Genomic DNA, 25,335 nt, shown 5'->3' with positions numbered 1-25,335 from the left:
GAGTTTGGCTGAAGAAAAAATAGGGAATTCTGGGTTCCTAGGGTCGGATCCCGACACTGTTCTGGGGGTGTCGTTACCCTCTTGAACCCGGGAGGGTTTTTGAGTGTGGGAACTCAACCCTAAGCGATTGGGATTGATCCAACGACCCGATTTAGTAGAATTCAAAGTTATGGAGGCTAGGACTCGGTCCGGAAGCCTTTGTTTTCTCGTTTTTTATGGGATCCTATATTATTGTTGTGACTAGATTATCACTAGGGGCTCGGAAACAGGATCATGATCGAGGGTTGTTCTTACTTTTACGCTATACTCGGACCTGAGATAAGAAAACTACACCAATTATGTGGTATATGTGATTAGGGATTGGCCCGGTTGTTGATTATAACTATGAATAGGGCTCAGGCCCCTGAGAATGAACGTGATTGAGTTATGTTTGCTCTTGTTGATTAAACATACTTGAATATTCTATTTTTGGCTAAGTGTTATGTGATTGTTCGCATGGTTTGCGTAGATAGGGCTTGCCCCCTTAAGGAACGTGGTTATCACTATGTTTGCATTTAATTGATGGTATTATATGATTAATATGTATGCATACTCATTTTGTCTAAAGTATGCTTATCTGTATTCATATCTGTATCTATATTTGAATACATAGCTCAGGGCTTGACTTATTAGTCAAGGACAGCAATAGCGCGCTGCGCACTGGTTGAAAGGCTTAGGCCCTATAAGGAATGTACTATTACTGTAACGCCCTGCTACCCAGGGACCGTAACACTGTGTATATTAAATAGTGCTAAACTCACTAAACGAGTCATTTGGCTATATTCATGTAGTTAAACGTGATTAACGGTTTAGGGTTAAATTTTTTGGTCAAGGATACAAACGTTTCACTAAAACGTTTACTGTATAAGTGGGATCCCAAAATACCTTTAAAAGGTTAATTACAATAAAAGAGTTACAACCAGCCAACCTAAGCGACAAAATAGGGTTTCACCCTAGTTCCTCTTTAAACCCTCGACCGTGGTGGTCGAGTAGCCGCATAAGTACACATCGCCACCAAGCTCTCCAACTCAAGGATGGTCCAGCTTTCTTTTACCTTTACCTGTACCACATAGCACCCGTGAGCCGAGGCTCAGCAAGAAAACTTAAACATGCTCATAGGCAGTTAATAACATGTCTCCAAATCATAATAAGCATGCCTGGCAGTAATAACCCTACTCATGCATGCATGCAAGTAGAAATAAATGATTGTGGAATCATTATGGCTCAACGCCCCAGGATATGGGACTAATGAGTCACCATAGGGCCCTTTGCGTTGTCCTCTATATTGTTAGGAAAAAATTGTTTTGCCTCAAAGGAAATTGATAATAATATTACAACTCTATGCAATATATTACAAATAAATAATGATTGATTGAAAGGAGTTACAACTCTATAACTGAAAATTACAAATAAACAAAGGAAATGAAGAAGATGATGAAGAAGAAGAGAATTGTAAAATACAACTCTAAGCACAAGGTTACAAATAAAGTAAAGTGTTTGAAATAAAAGAAAAGAAAAGATTACAACTCTTGAACAAGAAATACAAGTAAAAAGAACAAGAGAATAATAAGAAAACAATACAATAGAAAGAAGAACAGAAATACAAGAAACTCTCACTTACACAACCTAAGTGAAGAGGGTTGGGGATCACCAACTTGAACAAGGTTTAAAACCTTTGTCCAAAAGCTTATTTCCCCCTAACTCAAGCACTAAGGGATCTCTCTCAGATATTGGAAAAGCTTTATGGAATTATCAAGCCTCAAGGTGTTTCTAGCCAAGTGCTCTAATGGATAGAAATGTTGTCTCTTACAAGTGAGCTATAGGCTCCTATTTATAGAGTTTAGAGACACCATTTGAATTTCAAATTCCACCAACCCCCATGGCTGTTACCAATGTTTAATTGGATTAATATGGAATTAAAAACGATATTTGGGAGTTATTTGGGTTTTTTGAGCCGTTCAACAAAGATTGAAAAAACTTAAAATTGGTCAGTTTTTTGGCCTGTGGCCGCGGCCAGAGACATTAGTGGCCGCGGCCACTGGTCTCTGTCCCACAGGCCGCGGCCACCGACCAATTTCAGCACTTAAAAATGTTCTGTTTTTCCAAACGGTTCCAAACCCTCCCAAATGATTTTGTAACTCCCAAAACACATTATTGGGATTAAAATCATATCTCTAACAGCCATATCACATATGGCTTTATGAAATTCATCTCAATATTGTGTAACAATAATTTACACAATAAAGGGTAATATTTTGAGGTTACAAATTTGTAACACCAAATATGTTACATTATTTGGATATGTCTCATATATCTAAATATTGTAACTCTCTATTATATGTTACAATATGTGACACATTTTGTCACATTTATTTAATCTAAAACATTATATTATAATATAATATAATTTTACATTGTATTATAAAATAATATAACATATATAACCAGCTTTGGAGCTGATCTAGCGTACTCTGCGCTAAGTTGTCTTTGACCAATAGATCGATCAAGCATATGATGCGCTCCTTGTTAGGCTAGATCATATGGACCAGTGCTTAGCGCGCTATTTCCTTGCTTGTCTAATAAGTCAATGCCTTATGACCAAAATTCAGTGTGTTATTGTCATCATTGACTAAAAAGTTAGTGCCTTACGACCAACACTCACCATTCTGATGCCTTCCTTGACTACTAAGTCAATGCAAGGGTATGTGAGTAATAAGTCACCTACGGTCTCTTAGCCATATCCTCTGTATAAGTGTACCCAGCACTCCACATGCTAAGGTCGTTCTTGAATAATAAGTCAATGCTAGGATATGTGACTATTAAGTCACCTCAAGTCTCATAGCCATATCCTCTGCATTAGCGTACCTGGCATTGACCTGCACTCCACGTCCTAAGGTCGTTCTTGACTAATAAGTCAATGCTAGGATATGGGACTAATAAGTCACCCTGTGTCCCTTATCCATATCCTCTATGTAAGCGTATTTGATTCTTCTGGTTCACCTAACTACAACGACTAGTGCTCAGCGCTGTTGCCACTCTTGACTAATAATTCAATGATTTTGACCAATGCTCAGCGCTATTTCCGACCTTGAATGATAAGTAAATGCTAGGATATGGGACTAAAAAGTCACCCCGGGCCCCAACCAGCTTTGGAGCTCATCCAACGTGCCTGGCGTTGAGTTTTTCCCTCGACCCATAGGCTGTTCAAGCATATGATACGCTCCTGGTTAAGCATAACCATAACGACCAGCGCTCAGTGTGCTATTGTCATCTTTGACTAATAAGTCAAGCCTTTCTCAATAAGATAATGCAAACAGACATATATCATATGTCAAATATCCAGATACAAAGCGTTCAACATGCTTAATCAATAATCACAAGCATAATCATAATAATGCACATTTACAAAGACTCAAGCTCTGATCAATTCCATATTCAACATTCAGGCCATGCCATAATCACATGCATCACATACTGGGTGCAGTATTCTTACCTTTGGTCTAAGCACAGGTTACCGATAAACGACCCTTGAGCACGATCATGATTTTGAACCCCTAGCGATCACCTAGTCACAACCATAATATAGAATCTCATAAAAAATGAGCAAATAAAGGTTTCTAGACTGAGTCCTAGACTCCGAGACGTCGAATTGTACCAAACCTGGTAGTAGGATTGATCTCGAGCCCTTAGGTTTAAGTTCCCACGACTAAAAACCCAACCACAACTAAAAAATGCATAGGCGGGCCACAACCTGGCTCTGGGGGTTGCGGAGCGCCTCCCAGACAAACATCCTCCCTTGGCTGGAAAGGAGACGTAGGACGCGACTTGCCCCTGAGGGTCGCGACACCCAAGATCAAGGCCGCGACCCAACCTCAAACCCAGCCATTTTCTCCTTTTTCTTCATTTAAAAACCTTCCAAAAACCTATGAAAACATATCCAAATCTCAAAAATAAAGTTCCCAAACATCCCAATGGCTCGAAACCATCAAAACCTAAGTCCCAAACCATTAAAAAACTCATCAAAATATAAAATCTGATCAAAGCTTAATAACTCGAAAACTAAAAACTTAAAGCTTGGATTACCTCTTATTAAATCGTTTCCTTTGTTAAATCCTCAAGCTAATAAGCTTATAATCTTCCCTAGAATCGTTATGACTCTAACCTTGCCTGAATCCGAGTCCTAAAACTCGAGTTTCCTTCAAAAATGCTAACGGGCATCAAATGAACGAACGACAGAGAGAGAGAGAATGTACTAAATGTTCTTTCTAGTTCTAACCAGTTACTTCGAGCTTAAGTAACCTCAAGCAAATCCCAATGCTCGGGGTCCCAAAATCGCCCCCGGGGTAAAATAGTCAAAATTCCCAGAATTTCCTCCTGATCTCACTAAATCCCAATATATCATTCCCATTACCCAATATCCCGGTAATGTGTTAAATACCCACAATACCCCTTGACTCACACTGACTTAAATATGGGTCCCCGTTGTGACTTTCCTAGTAGCTTGCTCCATAGGATCGTCTCGTGTCGAGTAACCCAAATATATTCACATAATAATGTGGTCCCACACATATATCACATATATGCCAAATATACCCATAATGGGCCAAATTATAAAAATTAATTTTTTAGTCAATAATGGGTCCACATGCATATTTAATACACCAAAACATGCATATCAAGCCATGTTATAATATAACTCACATAATTACATAATGATACACACACATATATATATTTATATCACATAATCACATAGTTTCCATAATTTGCCATCTTGACCCCCCTAATCAAGGCCCTAAGCATTATTAGGTAATTTGGGATGTTACAAATATCCCCTCCTTACAAGAATTTCGTCCTCGAAACTTTTACTGAATAGCCTGGAATATAGGTCTCGCATATCTGGTTCCAGTTCCTAGGTCGCTCCCTCGACCTTACTGTTTCTGTATAATACCTTAACCAAAGGTATAGTTTGTTCCTCAACATGGAAATATGAAATACATTGTTCCTCAGAAAACCTATTTTTTCTGTCTCATATCTGGATTGGATGTTCCTCACAGGTCAACTCAGTGTCCAATTCCAGATCCTTATAACTCAACACATAAGTCTCATCTAACACATGTTTCCTCAACATGGAAATATGAAATACACTGTATGTGGCTGACAATGCCGATGATAAGGCCAATCTATAGACCACCTGACCGATCCTCTTCAAGATTTCCAACGGTGCTACTAATCTAGGGCTAACCTGCCCTTTTCCCCCAAAATCTTCTCACCCATTTTCCATGGTGAGACTCTAAGGAAGATATAGCATTCCATTTGGAACTCCACGTTCCTTCACTTCAAATTAACATAACTTTCCTGTTTACCCTGTGATGCGAGCATCTGAACTCCAATATTTTCAATAGCCTCAATGATCCCCTAAACTACCTCAGGATCCAAGTACAACATCTCACCCATCTCATCCCAGTGAATGATCGATATACATTTTCTACCAAAAAACATCTCATAAGGTGCCACTCCAAGGACTGGATAACTCTCTCTGATTTGCCATTAGTTTGTGGATAATAAGTTGTACTGAACTCCAGCTGTATACTCATTGCCTTTTGTAACCTTCCTGGAAACTTGGAAGTAAAGGTAGTGTCCCTATCCATCAAGATAAACCTCAAAGTCCCAAGAAGGCGTACTATCTCTCTCTCAAAGAGAGATCTGCATACTGGTCAACTTTATTATGCAACCTTATTGATATAAGCAAGCTGACTTTGTATACTGGTGCATATGATCCAAACTGAATCACACTGCATAATCCTTAGCTATTCTAGCTAAGACATTCCCCTCAATCCTTCCCATCTGTGGTTTACTCAACTATTTTCCCTTTGATCCTCTCTACAAGAGTAAACTCATGCATAATGTTGGCCAACTGACCCACCAATTACTCTATTCCAGTTCCGGCCATATCCTTCAACTAACTTGATGCATAGGCAATCACCTTTTCTGCCAATAAGGTAACAATCCTCAAGAATTATTCCACAAAACACATGTAATATCCTGCCCATCCAAGGAAACTCCTAACCTCTGAGGTGCTCCTCGGCCTTGGCCAGTCTCTGACTGAGAGTATACCACAATATCAACGATAAAGTCAATCACCAATCAATTCAGATAATCCTTGAATACCATGCTCATCTATTCATAAAAACAATTGGGGCATTAGTCAAATCCAAAAGACATGACTCATCACTCCTAGTCCCTATATCTGATATAGAAGACAGTCTTCTGCATAACCCTTCTCGCTGATCCTCATCTGGTAATAACCAGATCGAATATCTACCTTGGAGAATACCGTCTTACTCAATCACTGAACCTTTATTTCCTACAGCTCTACTGAAATCGTTCAATATAGTGACCTAAACCTGGTTCCGTCCCTAGCACAAACCTAATCACCATTTTATCTCTTTGTGTAAAGGTAACACTGGGAAATCCCCTGAAACACATCCAGAAACTCACAGACTAATCCAGACTATTCTAGTTCCATTAGCATGACCTTAGTGGTATCCACCACACTAGCTAAGAGTCCCATGCATCCTCCTGCAATAGGTCTCTAGCTCTAAGTACAGATGTCATAAGTATATAGGGTCCATGCGTAGTGCCAACAAATACAAGGGCTTCTCACCCTCAAGCCCAAGGGTTACTATTCTTCCCTTACAATCTATCATTACTGCATACTGGGCTAACCAATCCATATCCAGGGTCATATTGAAGTCAGTCATAGCCAACTCCATCAAGTCAACTGATGAGTCCCTTCTCACCATAATCTAACTCATCTCTTAAAATTACCCATAGAGTGCCAAATTCTCATTACAACAGAACCGTGTAATGTACATATCAAGTCTATATCTCTCTCAAATGTAACAAAACAAAGAGCAACATGGCACCAAAACCAGTCAAAAAAATACAAAAATCAAAACCAGGAAGCTGACCTGCCACTACTGAGGAACCAACCTCAGTCTAAGTTACTGACTTTGACTGCATCATAGCGAACACTCGAGCTGGAGTCGAGCTATCCGCCCCTTTTGGTTCATCCTTCCTTAACTTTGGGCAATCCCTCTTGAAGTGCCCAATCATCCCACATAAGAAACATTCCCTTACTCGACATTCTCCCATATGACGCCTTTTGCACAGAGTGCATTCTAGGTATAGTTTCCAATCCTCGTCCTTGCCCGATCCAATAAATGGAGATATCACTATCTGAGCTCTGTGCTCTCCATCACCCTCATTCCAAATCTCATTTCTTGTGCTCTCAACAACAAGAGCCCTCCCTACCTCCTGAGCATAGGTAGAGATCTCATGTAATGGGCCGAATCTAACGCCGTGAATTATTCTTGGACTCAATCCCTAGATAAATTGTTCGTTCCGAGCTACATCCATGGGTACCATATCAAAAGCAAACTGTTAACATGCTTTGTTATACGATTACGACCAAATGTCTCGTTTAGTGAGTTTAACACTATTTAATATACACAATGTAATGGTTCGTGGGTAGTAGGGCGCTACAACTTGGTATCAGAGTGAAGCAAGGTTAAGGGTTCCTAAAGACAAGCTCCACTCAGGGAATGGTGACTATTTATGTGGTTATGTGCTTAACTGCTTAAATATGATATAAATGCTTTACTTGGATGCCTTTTTAGGAATCATGAGATTCTGATAGGGCCTTGCCCTTAATTATTGATATGATTATGTGAGTACCTGCTCATTGAATATATAAATGTGTTATTTACATGCTGGAGTTAAGAGCATGAGATTATGTTGGAAAGAGCAGGGGTTATGGATTGATGCATGAATGTTGTGGGCATGTAATTAACACTGTAGTGGTTTGTGAATATGCTGCTGTGTGATTGTTCCTGTGGGAGAAGGCTTGTTAATGTGATCATCATGCTTAATGGGTCAAGTTATTGACTGCAAACTGAATCAGAGATAATGCACCTTAGGCAGTTAGTGAGACCCGGTGGTGTTTATAATGAGGCTGGGAATTATAGCCAGGTCTGAGCCCTCCACTTGTCCCTTAGAATTAGCAGCAGGTGTTTACTGATATGCAATTTAGATTGTAGAGGCAAGAGGAGGAGATTAGGTGTTTGAAACAACAGCATGTTCTGTCAGGGAACACCTTTTCCTTTGCTATGACAAGAGTGGCACCAGTATAGGTTCAGCCTAAGGTTGAGAATAGGTGGGAATTTCTTTGTGAAAGATTTCAGGAATTTTACCCTCCAATTTTTTAGGGAGGCCTAGATCCAATCAGAGCTGAGAAATGGATGGGCATGATCAGTTCCATCCTCGATAAAATGGGGTGGTAGGTCATGATAGGGTGATCTGTGCTACATATGTGTTGTGGGAAGATGCCCGGACGTGGTGGGAAGTGGTATCCGAGACAGGAGATACAATTGCGATGAACTGGAAAGAATATAGGCAGGTGTTTAATGAAATATATTACTGTGAAGCAATTAAGATTGCAAAGACAAATGAAATATATTTCTTGCCCTTGAGGATCGCGGTGTGCCTCCTAGGAAGAACCCCTCCTGGTTCTGAGTTCTCACAGGTCGCGGCGCCCAAGAACAAGGCTGCGACCCAAACTCGAATGCAAAAATTTCTTTATTTTCTTCATTTAAAAACTTTAAGAAATTATATCCAAACATATCCAAATCCCAAAAACAAAGTTCCCAAACGTCAACAATCAAAACCCAAGTCCAAAACCATTCAAAGACTCATCAAAACATAAAATCCAATAAAAGCTTAAAAACTTGAAAACTCAAAACTTAAAGCTTGGCTTACCTCTAATTGAATCGTTTCCCAGTTAAATCCTACGGCTAATAAGCTTCTAATCTTCCCTAGAATCGTTATGACTCTACCTTGGTCGAATCCGAGTCCTAAAACTCGTGTTTCCTTCAAAAATGCTAGCGGGCGTCTGAATGAATGAGAGAGAGAACGTATTGAACATTCTTTTTATTTCTAACAAGTTACTTTGAGCTTAAGTAACTCAAGCAAATCCAAATGCTCGGGGACCCAAAACCGCCTCCCTGGGGTAAAATAGTCAAAATTCTTAGAAATCCCTCCTGATCTCACTAACTCCCAATATATCATCAAATAATCATTCCCATTACCAAATATCCCGGTAATGTGTTAAATACCCACAATACCCCTTAACTCACACTAAGTCAAATTTGGGTCCCGTTGTGACTTTCCCACACACAGATCACATATATTTCAAATATACCCATAACGGGCCAAATTACGAAAATTAAGCTTTTAGTCATAAATGGGCCCACATGCATATTTAATACACCAAAACATGCATATTTAATACACCAAAACATGCATATCAAGTCATATTATAATATAACTCACATAATCACATAATGATACACACATATATATATCACATAATGACATAATTTTCATAATTTTCCATCTTGGCCCCCTAATCAAGGCCCTAAGCCTTATTAGGTAATATGGGACGTTACAATTACGTTGGCCGACCCTATGGTCGTTGGAAAATAAAGCGTTTGGCTAGCTCTATGGCTAGTTACTCAAAGATAAGGGTGAGGGCCCCAAGTGACTATATGGTCACATAGCTAGGGCATAGGGCTTAGGATTGACTCTATGGTCAACTATTCAGGGCAGCGGACTCTAGAATGATCCAATGACCATTTATTTGTAGTTGTTTGCATGCATGCGTAGGTTATTACTGTTGGGCATGCTATATATATGTATCTTGATTCTGTATTTACTCTTCATGCGCATGTTTAAGTTTTCTTGCTGAGCCTTGACTCACGGGTGCTATGTGGTGCACGTAAAGGAAAAGGAAAGCTAGACCAGCCATGAGTTGGAGAGCTTCGGTGGCGTCATGTACATATGCGGCTACTTGTCTACCTTGGTCGAGGTTATCTCAAAGGAACTAGGGTTGTGTCCCTTATTTTGCCGATTAGGCCGGCTGGTTATACTTTTGACTTGTATATGCCTTTTTAAACATTTGTTTGTAATATTTCGGGATCCCATGTATGTATAAAACTTTTGAATGAAAAGTCAACAGTTCCCTTGATAAAAAATTTTAACCTTAACCCTTGGCATTAACCTTAGTTACACGTTTATGACCAAATGACTTTATTAGCAAGTCTAACACTATTTAAATAGACAGTGTAACGGTCCTAATTTTGCAGGACGTTACAACCCTCCTAAATGGTCGCAGAAACACCAAAGTCAAAGAGCAAACCATGTTCTAGGGGAAAAATATCCGTATCGTTGTGCTCACCCAGACGCTTCGCGCACCACCGCAAAAATCCCAGAAACTTGTGTTTTTCCTAGCGATTATAGACTCAAAACCCAAAAAAATTGACCTAACTATCGACCCCAACAAGTTCTCAAGCAGATTTTTTGAACCAAAACCATAACGAACCGATATTACAACCCCAAAACAACATCAAAGCATCCTTAAAACCCCAAAACACAATGATTCCAAAATTTGCAACTTTGAGCTTTAAACTTAAAATCTTACCCCAAATCCGAGAATCCAAGCCAAATTATGAGTTTCAAACTCAATCCCAAGCTTTGAACTATAAGCAATTACGTTTGTACCATCAACAATAACACACAAACACCTTAGAAGCATCAAATTTCCAGAATTTACATTAACTCCAAAAGCTCATTAAGAACTTTGAAGAACTTTAACCAAACTTAAGCAATCCATACATAAGCTGCAAGAATATGAAATTCAAGATTATAGATGGCATCCTTAGCAGCTCCTATCCCCTTAACAACTTGAATTCCTCCCAAGAATCCCCAAGTACAAAAATCTTGAGCTTATCTTAAGATTGAAAAGGGAAGAGGTGTGTGATGATGAAGGAGAATGGGAGGATGGCTACTGCACTTACAAGATTTAGTCTAAAAATTTGTCAAATAACTGATTTACCCCTTCCTCATCCTAATTTCCAAACTAACCTCAACGACATTTTGGTCTTTTACCTATAATTCCTACTAAACCTCAAATTATACCTCTAATCTCCAAATAAAATTCATTATTCTTCAAAAATCAAATATTTCTCCCAATTTATTTTATTAACCAATAATTCCCAAAATATACAAAATTCTCAAAATACGCTTAGGCTCGACCCGAGCCGAGCATTTATCCTCGTTTTGACATTTCCGCTTAACCACTCGAACGTATCAACTCATGCCGAAAATCACAAATATATCAACATAATAATGTGGTGTCAAGCACATAGCACATAATAATCACTAATACACACACAACTGGTCAAAATTACAAAAATGCCCTTTTATGAAAAAAGTGGGTCTTTAAACACATTTAATACATATAATCATGCATACTCAATCATATAACCACATAAATCAATTAATTGACATAATTATCTCATGTGCGCCCCCCCCCCCCCCCGACATTCTAATCAAAGCACTAATCATTTTAGGAGTTTCGGGATGCAACAACCATCCTCTCCCATCATAGCCAACCCTCCATTCCCCCATTCAGATAATGCTTGATTATCCAGATTCCCATTCTCATACTCTTTGACATTCTAAATCAACCTCTCGGAGCCCATTGTCATGTTAGTATCTATTGCATCCTCCTTCATCGCTAAATCCATTTGTACACGTTGTCCCTCAGTTGCCTTAACCTATTGGAATCACCAACTAACAGCCCATCCGTAATTCTTGGCTTCATACTGGACTCTGTCGCTCTTTGTTCTGTAGTAGTATCTGGTTTGTCACTTTGAGGGACTATCCTTTCTTTATCAAACCCATCTGTGATATCACACTCTGTATATAGCCAAGTCCTATATACCCAAGCCTTTTCACCATGTTCACCTATGTGCATAACAACTTCCTTCCTTTTGACATTTCTTTTGGTCGTGGCCTAAACCTCCACATCGGAAACACATAAACGACAAGCATTCATATTTCTTTCAATAGAGAGCCAAACCTTAAATATGAAATAGCCATTAATAGTTATATGGGTTACATCCTTGTTATGAACTTCAATCACCTCCCCTGCCATCGCAACCAGCCTCTCTGTATTCTTCTTGGTCAATAGTGCACTCAACACCCCAACACGCGACCCCGAATGGGAAATCTGGTAAATTCATGCTGCCAAGAATCATTTGTATTCTCCATCTTTCCTAGAATAAGAATGCCTTTATTCAATAACCATGCCATTTTATAAAGAATCTGGATCCTCAATACCTCATTCTTGAATGTAAAAATCAGCATAATGGCACTTGGGTATCTTTCTCGAATCTTAACCTCCCAATCATTCTCTTTCAGTTTCCGAATACGACTCAACATCGTCTTGAGAAAGCTTCTACTGAATTCTCAATTAGTACAGAGCCTTCCTCTCAAGCACCACCTCCTTATTTCTTGAGAAATTCCTTTGTCAATCTTCCATCCTTCTTCATCATCCACATAAATATTTTGAGTTTGGTTCACCAGATCCTCCATTTACCATGCACGAATTGCAATCCAAGAAGGCCCTTTGAAATCGAGAGCATAAAGTTGACTTGTTCCCTAGAAGAGAGAAAACCCCTTTTGGATTCTTTTACACTTATTTTTATGCAATTATAAAGTTTTTCAAACTCCATTAAGTGTACATAATATATTCACCAAAATATTACACACTAAGAGATGTGGCTTTTTAAATCAGTGAGTCTTATCTTAATCAAATGTAATTCGTTAAAATTAAATATCAAATCACTGAATGTAATATTTTGGTACATATATTGTGTGCAGATATCATTTTTCATTTAAAAAATTCATATTTCCCAACATTTTGAGTTTCGTTCTCCATTATCTATGGTGTGATTTATTTTAAAATATTTCATTTTATTTCATTATTCACGTACCCTTAAAAACAATTTCAGATTTCAAACTAATCTCTTTCAAAACTCCTGTTTGTTTTTTCAACGTCTTTCTAAAAATGCTTCCATTGAAAAACTACATGGGAGAAACTTACAAGTTAGATAAACCATATTTAAATGAAGAAAAATAATAGAAATGATATTACAGAGGCATACAAATATGACTCAATAAAATTTATTGAGATTTCTGCGGAGTTCAAAAGTAATGTAGTACTACATCTGAAGAGGATGTTGAAAAATAAGATTGTTTTTGGAGAAATAAGAAGAAATGCCTATATTAAATCTCACATTAAAAATTAGGATTTGTTAAATCTCATATTTGTTACAAAATTTTGACATAATAAACTTAATTATTTTAAACATTTTAATTTACATTATTGTAACGCCCTGGATAGCCAAGAAAATTACACTGTGTATTTTAAATAGTGCAAGACTTGCTAATCAAGTCGTTTGGACATAAAGCTGGCACTAAAGTCAACTAACAGGATAGGGTCAAAAGATTTTGATCATAAAATAGTTGACTTTCATTAAAAATAAGAGTTGGTACATGGGATCCTAAAAAATTGTGTTTATAAGGAAATTACAACCCTTAAAAGTAAATACAACTGAAGCCAGCCTAAGTACCAAAATACAATTTTGGCTATAGTCCCTATCATTCCCTCGGCCGTGGTGGTCGAGCAGTTGTCGATGTACGCACCACCCCCAAAGCACTCCAACTCACAGCTGGTCCAACTTTCTCTTTCCCTTATCTGCACCACATGGCACCCGTGAGCCAAGGCTCGACAAGAAAACTTAATTCACATGTACACACGAACAACATTACATCTGCAATAAACTCAGACCGATCAAGTCAATAATAATAGAACATAAGCAACAAGCTAGGCGATAATAAATAGTATAATCCAACATGTAATTCAATCTCAGCATTTAGTACAGTTAGTTAAGCATCGATACCCTTAGGCCGAGCACTCTAGTTATTTAGCTGACCCCGGCTTGCTTAGGCTGGGCTGCGTTCCGCACGCTTAACATCAGCCCTGGCTCCCTTAGGCCGGACTTTTAGATCAAATATAACAGATAAATAGATTTCAGAACACGCAATCGAAAACAACATGCCTATCCAGATATTATCAGACACAAATATATTTACAATCTCACATATATTCATTTACAGGGGGTCTCAACCCCATTCACAACCCGGGTGAAGTTTTCTTACCTCGCATCCCAAGATGAAGATGTAGAGCAGTCCCGAGCACGATCCTCAATCCTGAGCCTCAATGGTAACCTAGTCACAACGCGTCAATAGTAACAATTCATCAAGCCCTAAACCAAATAAGAACTTTGTAAAATTATTCTAGCCTTTGGGACCTCAAATCCTACAAAACCAAGTAGTAGGATCCTTCTAGAGCCCTTAATTTTGGGTTCCAGAGCTTAAAACCCTAGATTGGCTATAATCCTCTATTTGTGCCACGACGCCCCAACAATTAGGGTCGCGACCTTCTCCAAGTCAGAGAGCCCGGCTTGAATTTTTCCTGGACACGTGCCACGGTGCACCCTACCCAGGGCCGCGACGCTAATACGATTCAGCGAATCCCCAAGGCCTCCTGAGTTCATATGTGCCGCGGTGGTCAAGAACAGCGCCACGACACGACCTCACGAACCTAGAATTCCCCTGGATTTTCTCGAGCCAATCCCACTAAAATCCACCCTAAACATAAACTAAAGCCTGAATTAATCCTCTACTTCTCAATCCGACACCCAAAGCAGTACCATCATCCCAACTACTAAACCAAAACTCTAACACAAATTCAAAATCAGAAGTTCAGTCTCTCACTACAACTAAACTGAAAATTAAAAAAAGCTTAAAGAATTTACCTTACCTCAGTTGATCAGCTCCAACCTCAGCCTGCCATAACCCCAATCTTAGCTCCAATTAACTACTCTAATCCCCCAGCTATCACCTCAATAATTCAAGGAATTCCTAACCTTTCCCTTCAATTTTTCCGAAACCGAGAGAGAAAACGAGAGGGAGAAGAGAGGCCGAGTGTTTAGTTTGTTCTGCTTCCTTTTGAAGGTTTCCCCAAGTCTCTAAGTGGCTGAGTCACGCAAAGGTTGGGTCTATCCCTTGGCCAAAGGACCAAAACACCCATTAAGCATACTCTTATCCTTTAATGGCCCCACGGGAAAAATCGTCATTCGCCACATTTCCCACTAATCCTCGAGTAGCCCTATAAATTCCCAATCAATCATGACATACCCAAATAATCACTAAATAATTAACCGTCAACCAATAAATCATAAATGCGCACTAAGCCTCCAAAATATCCCTAGGCTCACCCCGAGCTGGGTATTAGACCCCGTTGTGACTATTCTGCTAATTCGCTCATCAAGATCGCCTTGAGCCGAATACTGCAAATATATTCACATAATAATGTGGTCCCAATCATTTAACATATATAATCATATTTATGCCATCAATGGACAAAAATTATAAATATGACCTTATCAACAAGAATCGACCCACAAGCATATTTAATACCCATAAACATGCATTTATATCCATATTATCATATAAATCATGTGTGGCACTGTAATGGCCCAACTACTCTAGACCTTGGACCATTAACGAAAACTATACATAGACACTAATCTTTAACAAAACTTACAAGTGAAAAGATCATAACTTTATTAAAACTTGTAAAAAACAAATGTTAGACTAACATAAAATCTCAAGTAAGGATATGGGATCCCATTGTTTGAAAACCAAAACATGACATAATGATAATTTAAAAAGAGATTACATAATAAAATGTGAAAAAATACATATAAAAACCATAAGAACAAAACTTCATCCTCGAATCGAAACTCTTGGCTCTTTGAATCCATTCCGCCTCAATACACATTCCCAAAGCATCCTTGAACCTTTCCTGCCACTATAGCTATTTTCCTGCACATATAAACATAAAAGGAATGATCCTAATGCCCAGCAAGGAAAATCTAACATATAGCCATATACATAAAAATTCATAATGCAACATAAAAACATACTATAACACTTATGTCACATACATACTATAATGGCCATTATTACTTGGGGTCCCATAAACTAAACAAGTCATATGCCCATTAGATTAGTGGGGTCTTGCTAGCTAAGCAAGTCATATGCCCATAATATATTTGGGGCTTGTTAGTTGTATAGGTCATATGCCCAAGTCTACAATCATACTTAACATAACATATTGCATAACACAAAATCATAAGATAACATATAAAAGCATATAACACGTAAATCCTATCCTATTTTCCTTACCAAAATAACCGGGATATGAGAACTGATTTGGGACCTTGGAACACTCCTAAAATCCATTTAAAATATGGTGAGTATATTGAAGAAAGGGGATGAAAGTGAAGAAGGATCTATGCTATATACTTACCAAAAACCTTGTGCTTAAGAACTTGGATTTCCTAACCAAGAATAAGAATAAGGTTAGAATGAGTAGAAAACTATGAGAACCTAAAGAACATAATACAGAAATGGACTAGAGTTTGGAAATACCTTGAAGACTTATATGATCAATCTAAACCTTGAAACAAAATGTGAATAAACCTTACTTCCCCAAGTGTTTGATAAGCTTATAATGATCAAGCTTATAATTCCCAACCCAAGTGTTTACACTCTTACACTCACCTAGCAACTTGCAGCCTCTGAACTTAGAGTAATAGATGAATAAATGGCTGGGTACTAGGTCCTATTTATAGAGTTTAGGAATGAAAAGATCTCATTTAACTTGAATAAAAATAATGGCTTTTTAAGAGAAAATAATTTGAATTATCGTTCAGCAGAGGCTGAAGACTCATTCAGAAAGGTGCTGGACTTATCAAGAGGTTGAAGGTTTGAATGGAAAACGTTTTTGAAAACTTTCAAAATATGCTGAGGGAGGCGATATATCGCCCCCTATAGGCGATATATCGCCTGGACCATTATGCCCGAAGCAATCATGCATCGTTTCGTGTTTTCTGTATCTTCTTACTGCTATATATCGCTCCCTATAGCTGCGATATATCGGCATACGCTGAATATTTAAACACGAAATTACACATTTTTAGCTTAATTTGAATTGAGTAAACAACCTTGACTAAGCCCTTTAACGTTTTCAAAGCTGCTGACTGACCTTAGAGTATTCAAATTTTAACCTTAATATATTTAATCCTCAAAATACTTAATCATTAATAAATCTATACATAACATGTGCTATTATCTTATTGGTTCTTATCTAAACCTTATAGTATAATAAATATTATCCTCAATATCAGTCATATTAATCAAACATTAGGTTAAAATTAATATTCCTAAACTATAGGTTAAACTTAGAAAATCTACAAGTAGTACTGTGAGTGTCCAAATAAATCCCATTCTGAACCAAAAATCCACAGTTATAAAGATAATACTATTATTACTATTATACTACTATCTAACTTAGCTAAGTAAAGTTCTTGGACTCTACAGGCACGTAGTCACACATTTATTTGATTAATTCCACACATATAAACCCACTTATGCCCTCCCAGCACAGTAATCAAGGATCTTAGCCTTAATAACAAATTCGGGATGTTACAATTATAGTTTTATTTATGTGGACCAAAATATGATTGATTTTGTCCTAAATATCTTCTTTTACTCCGCACATTTCACTATTCTTTTCCTATAATCATCCCCCGACTACTTGAACTTTACCGAACCAAAAGCGCCAAAATTTTCGAAACTCATACACACATAGAAAATCAAGAATTACGTAATCTAAATGGTATGGGTAAATATCACTCCTTAGCAACAAAGAAGGTTCATGGAAAATATTTAGAGACCAATTTGAGTTTAGATCGTTGATGAAAAAATTGTTTGGGTGCATCACCAAAGAATAAATAGTAACCAATTTTTGAGCATCGATTCGTTGGATTTACAACACAGTCAAGAATACAGTAATAAAAAAATTGTCAAGAACAACTTTTTTTAACAACAATTCTGAATGAAACTGTTGTTAAAAGGCATTATGAATTGTCGTCCCATTTACATTTTGTGGGACTTGACGGTTTAGAATAGAACATCGACTATAGGTTACATTAACGATGACCCACACAAGACCACAGCGAATGATAGTTAAAAATAAAATGTTTGGAACATTATAGTTAGTGATCCCGAATGGACTACCTAATATGTATGGAATTAACAATGGTACATGTGGAAACACCATTAATGCTTTTATAGAAAGAAAAAATAAATGCAACAAACTCTCCCCCCCCCCCCCCCCCCCAAAACTAAAACGTTCTTCTCCTCTCTCCCATTTCAATGCCCTTCATAGTTCGGCACCACCATTTTTTATCCTGACAAACTCAAATCAAGCCTCTAGAAGTGAATGGTATTTGATTTTTGTTAGAATAGTTGGTCTACATTAAACATCAGAACACATTAGCAAAGTTACATTTTTTTCTTCTAGTATTGTCTACCATCTCGTCAAATGAGTCTGTGTTTATTTCTGGTCTTTTTAAGTTTGATGAAAGTTATAAAAACCTCTATAAATAGGTTCTATTATCTCAATTTTTTTAAGAGAAAAAGAAGAAAAAATTTAATTTGTGAAGAATAGAAGTTATTTTAGAGAGCGAGCTTGAGAGAGAAACACTTGGGTCTTGGGTGAGAGATTTCTTTGTACATGGTCAAGTGTACTTGGGGTTTTTCTTGATTTTAAGGCATTGTCATCCATCAAGTGTAGAAGTTATCAAGTGGTGACAAGCTGTAATCTCTATTGTTGTTTCATAGTGTAAAGAAGAACTTCCCAAGGGGAGTTCAAAGAGGATGTAGGCTCAAGTTTATTTGGGTTGAACCTCTATAATCCTAGGTGTAAGTTTTATTGTTTATCTTGCTGATTTTTTCTATTGAATTTGTGCATGTTGTGTCTAGTGGTTTGTTGATTTTGTGTTTGTAGATGATGCTGGTATGAGGAAGGCAAATTTCCTAACAGTGGTATTAAGAGCCAGGTTTGTTGGCAAAGTTCATCTTCAAAATCAAAGGTGACAAAGAAGGGAAGAACTGTCTGAATCAAGTTCTTCATTAGAAAGTGACACAGAAAAAGTTTAAGTTAAGAAAGAAGTCCAAGATTCGACTTCTATGGTTCAAGAATCTACTCAAAGAGTATCAGATTGGGGTTACAACATCAATATGAGTAATATGAAGCTTGAAACAGAGAGGTTTGATTGTAATGGAGATTTTCGAATTTGGAGTAGGGAGATTAAAGGAATATTGGCTTCTGAAAAGTTATTGTATGTTCTTGAAGATCCCATTTCGTGACCTGAAGGTACTGCAAACGATCAAAAAGAAGAAATGCTTGAATTATCCATTGGGATTATGATTCTTCATTTTTCAGACTCCAACATTAGAATGGTTGATAAAGAAGTCACTCCATCCAAGATTTGGAAGAAAGTAGATGAGTTATTTCAGCAAAAGACTCTCACTAACAAAATCTTTCTTAAGGAAAGAATCTTTGGATTTAAGATGAGCAGTAGCAAGAGTTTGGAGTAGAATTTGGATTAGTTACTAAGGATGAATATTGAGTTGGCTAACTCAGGAGAAGGAGAAGCTTTAATTGATAAAATCCAAGAAATTATCATTTTAAATTCTTTGCCTTAATCGTTTAAAGAGGTTAAAAGTACTATCAAGTATGATCGTACAAAAATTACTTTAGAAGATGTAATTTCAGCATTGAAATCAAAGGATTTAAAGTTAAAATCAAAGAAATCTTCTACATCAAGCCTTGGAGAAAACTACTATGCAAGGGATCGATCACCACACAAAAACTCAAATGGCTATCATGGTGAAAGGCACAGCAAGAGGAGAGGTAAATCTGGTTCTAGGGGTCCAAACAATTCAAGGCGTATTTTCATTGTGCCATGCTTGGTCACATGAAGAGAGATTGCTATCTCTGGCTTAGAAAACAAAAACACAGCAATTCCATCTATGAAAACACTAGATCAATCTACGAGGGAAAATCTGAACATACGGATTCAACAAATATTGGAGAAGCTTGCAATGATGTTGAAGCTTTAATTGCAGCAACTGGAGAAAATGAAAAAAAAATTGGATTGTAGACTGTGGGTGTTCATATCATATGACTTTCAATAAGGAATAGCTTCAAGATTTCAGAGAGTTGAATGGTGGTAAGGTTATTATGGGGAATAAACAATCTTGCCAAGTAACTAGAATAAGCTTAATCAACATCAAAATATTTGATGGTGTCATTCAAACATTGAAGAATGTCAGGTATGTTCCTAATCTATCTAGAAATTTAGTTTCACTAAGCGTGCTTGATGATGTAGATTATACCATGAAGAGTTGTAGAGGTTCAATGGTAGTTCTTAAGGGAATCAAGAAGGACTCTCTATACTACCTAATTGGTGAAACAATAACTGTTAGCAACACTTTAGGTGAGGCACCAGAAGATCACAAGGCAATCCTATGGCATAGAAGGCTTCATCACATATGTGATAAATACATGCAAGTGTTAAAGCAAAAAAGCTTACTTGGAAATGATAAGGTGAGCAAGGTAGATTTTTGTGAGAATTGTGTCTTGGGGAAACATCATAGATTGGTTTTCAAAGTTGGGCAACACAATTCAAGGGGCATACTTGAATTCCTACATGTAGATTTATGAGGTCCCGAAAAGACTCCAACAATTTAAGGTAACAATTACTTTCTTCTATTGTAGATGATTTTTCTAGAAAAATATGGGTGCATTTATTGAAACATAAAAATGATGCATTTGAGGATTTTAAAAATTGAAAAGTTCTTATGGAAAATCAAACAAATAGGAAGATTAAAATATTGAGGACCGATAATGGATTAGAATTTTGCAATGAGATTTTTGATTCATATATAGAGAGAATGGTCTTCAAAGACATAAGACTATGAGATAAACACCTCAACAAAATGGGGTGGCTGGGAGTAGTGGCGGACCCAGGAATTGGTTAAAGGGGGGCACAATTTTTTTTCGAAACAAATATTATAATATGCTAAAAAATTAATTAAAATTTTGGAGATTACTTTTTACGAGTAACGACTATCAAGAAATCTCAAGCAATACTTAAAAATAGTACACATTGTCATGAAATTTTAGCATAATAAATCAAATTTTTAGTTCATACATTTAAAGTTGTCCTTGACGAGATTTCATGTTTTGAAAATGATGGATGATAGGCTCATTATCAATAGCATTTAATACATCATTCTCAAGATACACAGTGAGGCTATCATTCAACCATTGATCTCATTGCGCATTTGATTCTTCACAATGTTCATTGTAGAGAATGCTCTTTCTACCAAAGTTGTTGCAACTGGAAGTGTTAATGCCAATTTAATAAGCAAATAAATCAATGGATATACCTTATCCTTTTATGTCTCAACTAGTTTCCTAGAAGGATCAACCATCCCTTTCAAAGCTGAAAACTTGACATGAGAACGAATATCATCAACATAGGTTTGAAGCTGATATTCTAATACCTTTAAATCCATTGTAGAAAAATCACATGGAAAAAGCTGAGCAAGACGAATTAACTTTCCATTGTCAAAAGAAAAAAATGAATTAGCTAGAGATAAACACGCTAAACAAAGTAGCAACTCAGTATTAGCCTCATTAGAACGACTATTTAGCTCTTGTAGTTGTAAATCTATCATTATATTGAAAAAATCAACACAGAAGTAGTGAAAATTTGTAAGCTTTGGAGCCTTGCGCCATGATTTCCCTTGAGGACAATACATATGATTCATATCAAGAACATCAATATTAAATTCCATACAAAAATTAGAAACTTCTTCTACTAAAGAATCCCATCCATTGTCTCTCTCATCATTTGTAGTTGTTTCTTGAATTTTTGACTAAATCCATTGCATTCACGATATCTTGATCACCTTTTTGTAAGACTTGGGACAACTCATTTGTGATCCCAAGAATATTCTTCACCAAATGCAAGCTAAAGACAAAATCATATGTTTGCACCATTTGTAACATAATAGATGTGTAGAGTCCAAGAACTTTACTTAGCTAATTGTTTAGTAGTATTATAGTATGTTTAGTGTTATCATTGTTACTTTGGATTTTTGGTTCAGACCGGGAGTTATTTGGACACTCATAGTAGTACTTATAGATTTTCTAAGCTTAACCTATAGTTTAAGAATATTAAGTATAACCTAAGGTTTGATTAATGTGTCTGATATTATGGATTATATTATTATATTATAAGGTTTAGACATCAACCAATAGGATTTTAAGCACATGTTTTGAATGGTAATTAAGGATTAAGTATTTTTGAGGATTAAATTAAATAAGGGTAAAAGTTTGAATGTATAGGGTCAGTCAGCAGCTTTGAGCACGTTGAGGGCTTAGTCAAGGCTGTTTAATCCATTCAAACTTAGCTAAAAATGTGTAAATTCGTGTTTAAATATTCTGCGTATGCCGATATATCGCAGCTATAGGGGGCGATATGTCGCAGCACGTAGATACGGAAAACACGAATCGATGCACGGTCGCCTCGGGAACAAAGGTCCAGGCGATATATCGCCTATAGGGGGGGCGATATATCGCCTCCACCAGCATGAATTCAAATACATTTGAATTCTTTTCCCTTCATCCATTCAAACTCCTTCAACAGTCCAGCATCTTCTGAACGAGTCTTCAGCCTCTGCTGAATGATTATTCAAATGATTTTCACCTAAAAAGCCATTATTTTTATTCAAGTAAAATCAAGATATTTTCATTCCCAAACTCTATAAATAGGACCTAGTACCCAGCCATTATTCACCATTTGCTCTAAGTTCAGAGGCTGCTAGTGTTAAGTGAGTGTGAGAGTGTAAACACTTGGTTTGGGGAAAAACTATAAGCTTAAACATCATAAGCTTATCAAACACTTTGGGAAGTGAGTGCTATAATATTTCGGTGAATGTTAGATTGATCTTGCAATCTTTGAGGTAAACCCAAAACTCTAGTTCTTTTCTGTATTTTTATGTTATTTCCTTTCTCAAAACCTTCTACTCAGTCCCCTAACCTTATTCTTATTTTGGTTAGGGAATCCAAGCTTTTAAGCATATAAGTCGGTAAGTATGTTTTCTATGGTTTAGTCTTTCCATCTCTTTCATTTCATCTCCTTTCTTTAGACTTACTCTTCTTTATGGTTTTAGGAGTGTTCCAACAATCCCAACTCAGTCCATAATCTCGGTAACTTTGGTAAGGAAAATAGGCTAGAATTAATATGTTATGTGCTTATGTTATGTATATGTTTATGTCATTAAAAGTGTTATGATATGTATATGTGTATGTTTGTAGGCTTGGGCATATGACCCATATGACTAACAAGACCCCAAATGGGTTATGGGCATATGACCTACTTAGCTAGTAGGACCCCATTAACCCCATGGGCATATGCTTGCTTAGTCTATGGGACCCCAAGTAATAATGGCCATTATAATAAGTGTATGTTATATGTATTATGTTAAGTCTTTATGTTTTCTTATGAAATTATGTATGTGACTTTGTGTTAGATTTTCCTTACTGGGCATTAGGCTCACTCCTTTCTGTTTATGTGCAGGAAAATAAGTTTAGAGGCGGAAAGATTCGTGACGCTTGGAGAATGTGTATCGATGATGAATGGAGTCAAGGATCCGAGCGTTATTCGATTCGAGGATATAGTCTCCTTTTATGTTTTTTATGGTTTTTATGTGTATTTTCCGCATTATTATGTAATGTCTTTTATTTTAAATCTTGTTTTGTTTTAAAGACAATGGGATCCCAAAATCCTTCTTAGTATTCTGTTTATTTGTAAATAACTCTTATTTTCAAGTTACTTAATAAATTATGGTATTTTCGTAAAAGTGTAAGTTTTATGTATAGTTTCGATAATGGTCCAATTAGTCTAGATTAGTGGGTCATTACAAGATGCTTCATATTGTTGCTCACTATTCAATCTATCATTTGTAATTTCATCAAGCACATCAATAATAGACGAAAACATGATAGTAAAGCTTACCAAAGTACCAAAGTACCAAAGTGTGATCCCCAACATGTATCACATGGATGCTTAATTCCACTTTCTTGATTTTGGCATCTTCCACTCAAAAGTTCTCCACCTTTTAAGGCTTCGATGACTTTGAGAGCTTGTTTTCCTAAAGAATGTCATGACGCTTAGATGAGGCTCCAACAACATTCACCACATTAGACACTACAGTGAGAAAAGTACCTATTTTTTTCATAAAAATATAAATCATTATATATATAAACTATTTATGAAACAAGTATTAGTAGAACATGAATAAAAAATATACATATTAAATCATGTTTCTTTGCACACCCAGGAGTGCTAATTGTAGTTGATGAGCAAAACAATGGACAAAAAAAACACATTCATTCTCCTTCATGATAATACTTTTCAAACCATTAAACTTTTCACTCATGTTACTAGCTCTATCATACCCTTGACCTCATAATTCGGATATGCTCAACCCATGCTTTGAAAACAACATATCAATTGCTATCTTAAGTGAGATCGCAGTTGTATTAGGAACATGTTCAATACCAATGAATCGCTCAATCACACACCTTATCTTGTCCACATAACGAAACATTACGACCATTTATTCCTTTATGGATACATCACGAGATTCATCAACTAAAATAGAAAAAACAACATCTACCATATCTCTAATAATAACATTAATTGTTTCCATAGCACAAGCGTTTACAATGTCCTTCTGAATCTTTGGTGAAGTCAGTTTAAGATTCTCAAGAGCATTTTGTAAAGCAACAGCTCTAACTTCCTCATTAAGACCAGCAAGAAACGTTAGAAGTTCAAGAAAGTTACCCTGGTTATTAGACTATTGGGACTCATCATGACCATGAAATGCAAGACCTTGTCGTACAAGAAAGCGAATACAATCAACCGAAGAAATTTATCAAATACGGTAACTTATTTGATCTTTGATGTTCTTCTTTAAAAAAAAATGTGTTCAATTTGTTGTTTTCCATCCACTAAAGCTTCACATTTTTTTGTAACACTTGTAATGATTACTATTGTGATTTCTGACATGGGCTTCGAGTAGGCTAATTTTCTTCCAATTTGAAAAACCCTTACTAAAAAATGTGTTGCCACCAGCTTGTTTTCCAATGCTTGATTTAAAAAGATAGCAACATAGAAAAATGCATAATTATTACTGATGCTATATTCCAAACAAGTAGAAAATTGATCAAACCATGCAATGTTGAATCGACGTTCCTTTGCTCCATAAAATTTCCTAGGAAATTCATGACTTCTTGGTTGACAAGGCCCATGCTGTAGATAATGTCTATGAATT

General features: G+C 36.8%; 1 protein-coding gene and 1 pseudogene across 1 annotated transcript; both read right to left on the bottom strand.

The window, feature by feature from the left end:
- Nucleotides 1-21,387: 21,387 nt before the first annotated feature.
- LOC133805731 (uncharacterized) lies at nucleotides 21,388-23,999 on the bottom strand. The gene is made up of 2 exons (XM_062243893.1): nucleotides 23,921-23,999; nucleotides 21,388-21,662 (listed from the first exon to the last, which is right to left on the bottom strand). The coding sequence occupies exons 1-2, from the start codon at nucleotides 23,997-23,999 to the stop codon at nucleotides 21,388-21,390; spliced, it is 354 nt and encodes a 117-aa protein (XP_062099877.1).
- Nucleotides 24,000-24,150: 151 nt separating this feature from the next.
- LOC133805730 (uncharacterized) lies at nucleotides 24,151-24,927 on the bottom strand (annotated as a pseudogene).
- Between the last annotated feature and the right edge of the window lie 408 nt (nucleotides 24,928-25,335).

Source organism: Humulus lupulus, chromosome X, assembly GCF_963169125.1.
Source record: "Humulus lupulus chromosome X, drHumLupu1.1, whole genome shotgun sequence".
Lineage (NCBI taxonomy): Eukaryota > Viridiplantae > Streptophyta > Magnoliopsida > Rosales > Cannabaceae > Humulus > Humulus lupulus.
Note: the sequence above shows the minus strand (reverse complement) of the source record. Positions and strands in the feature narration are given on the sequence as shown.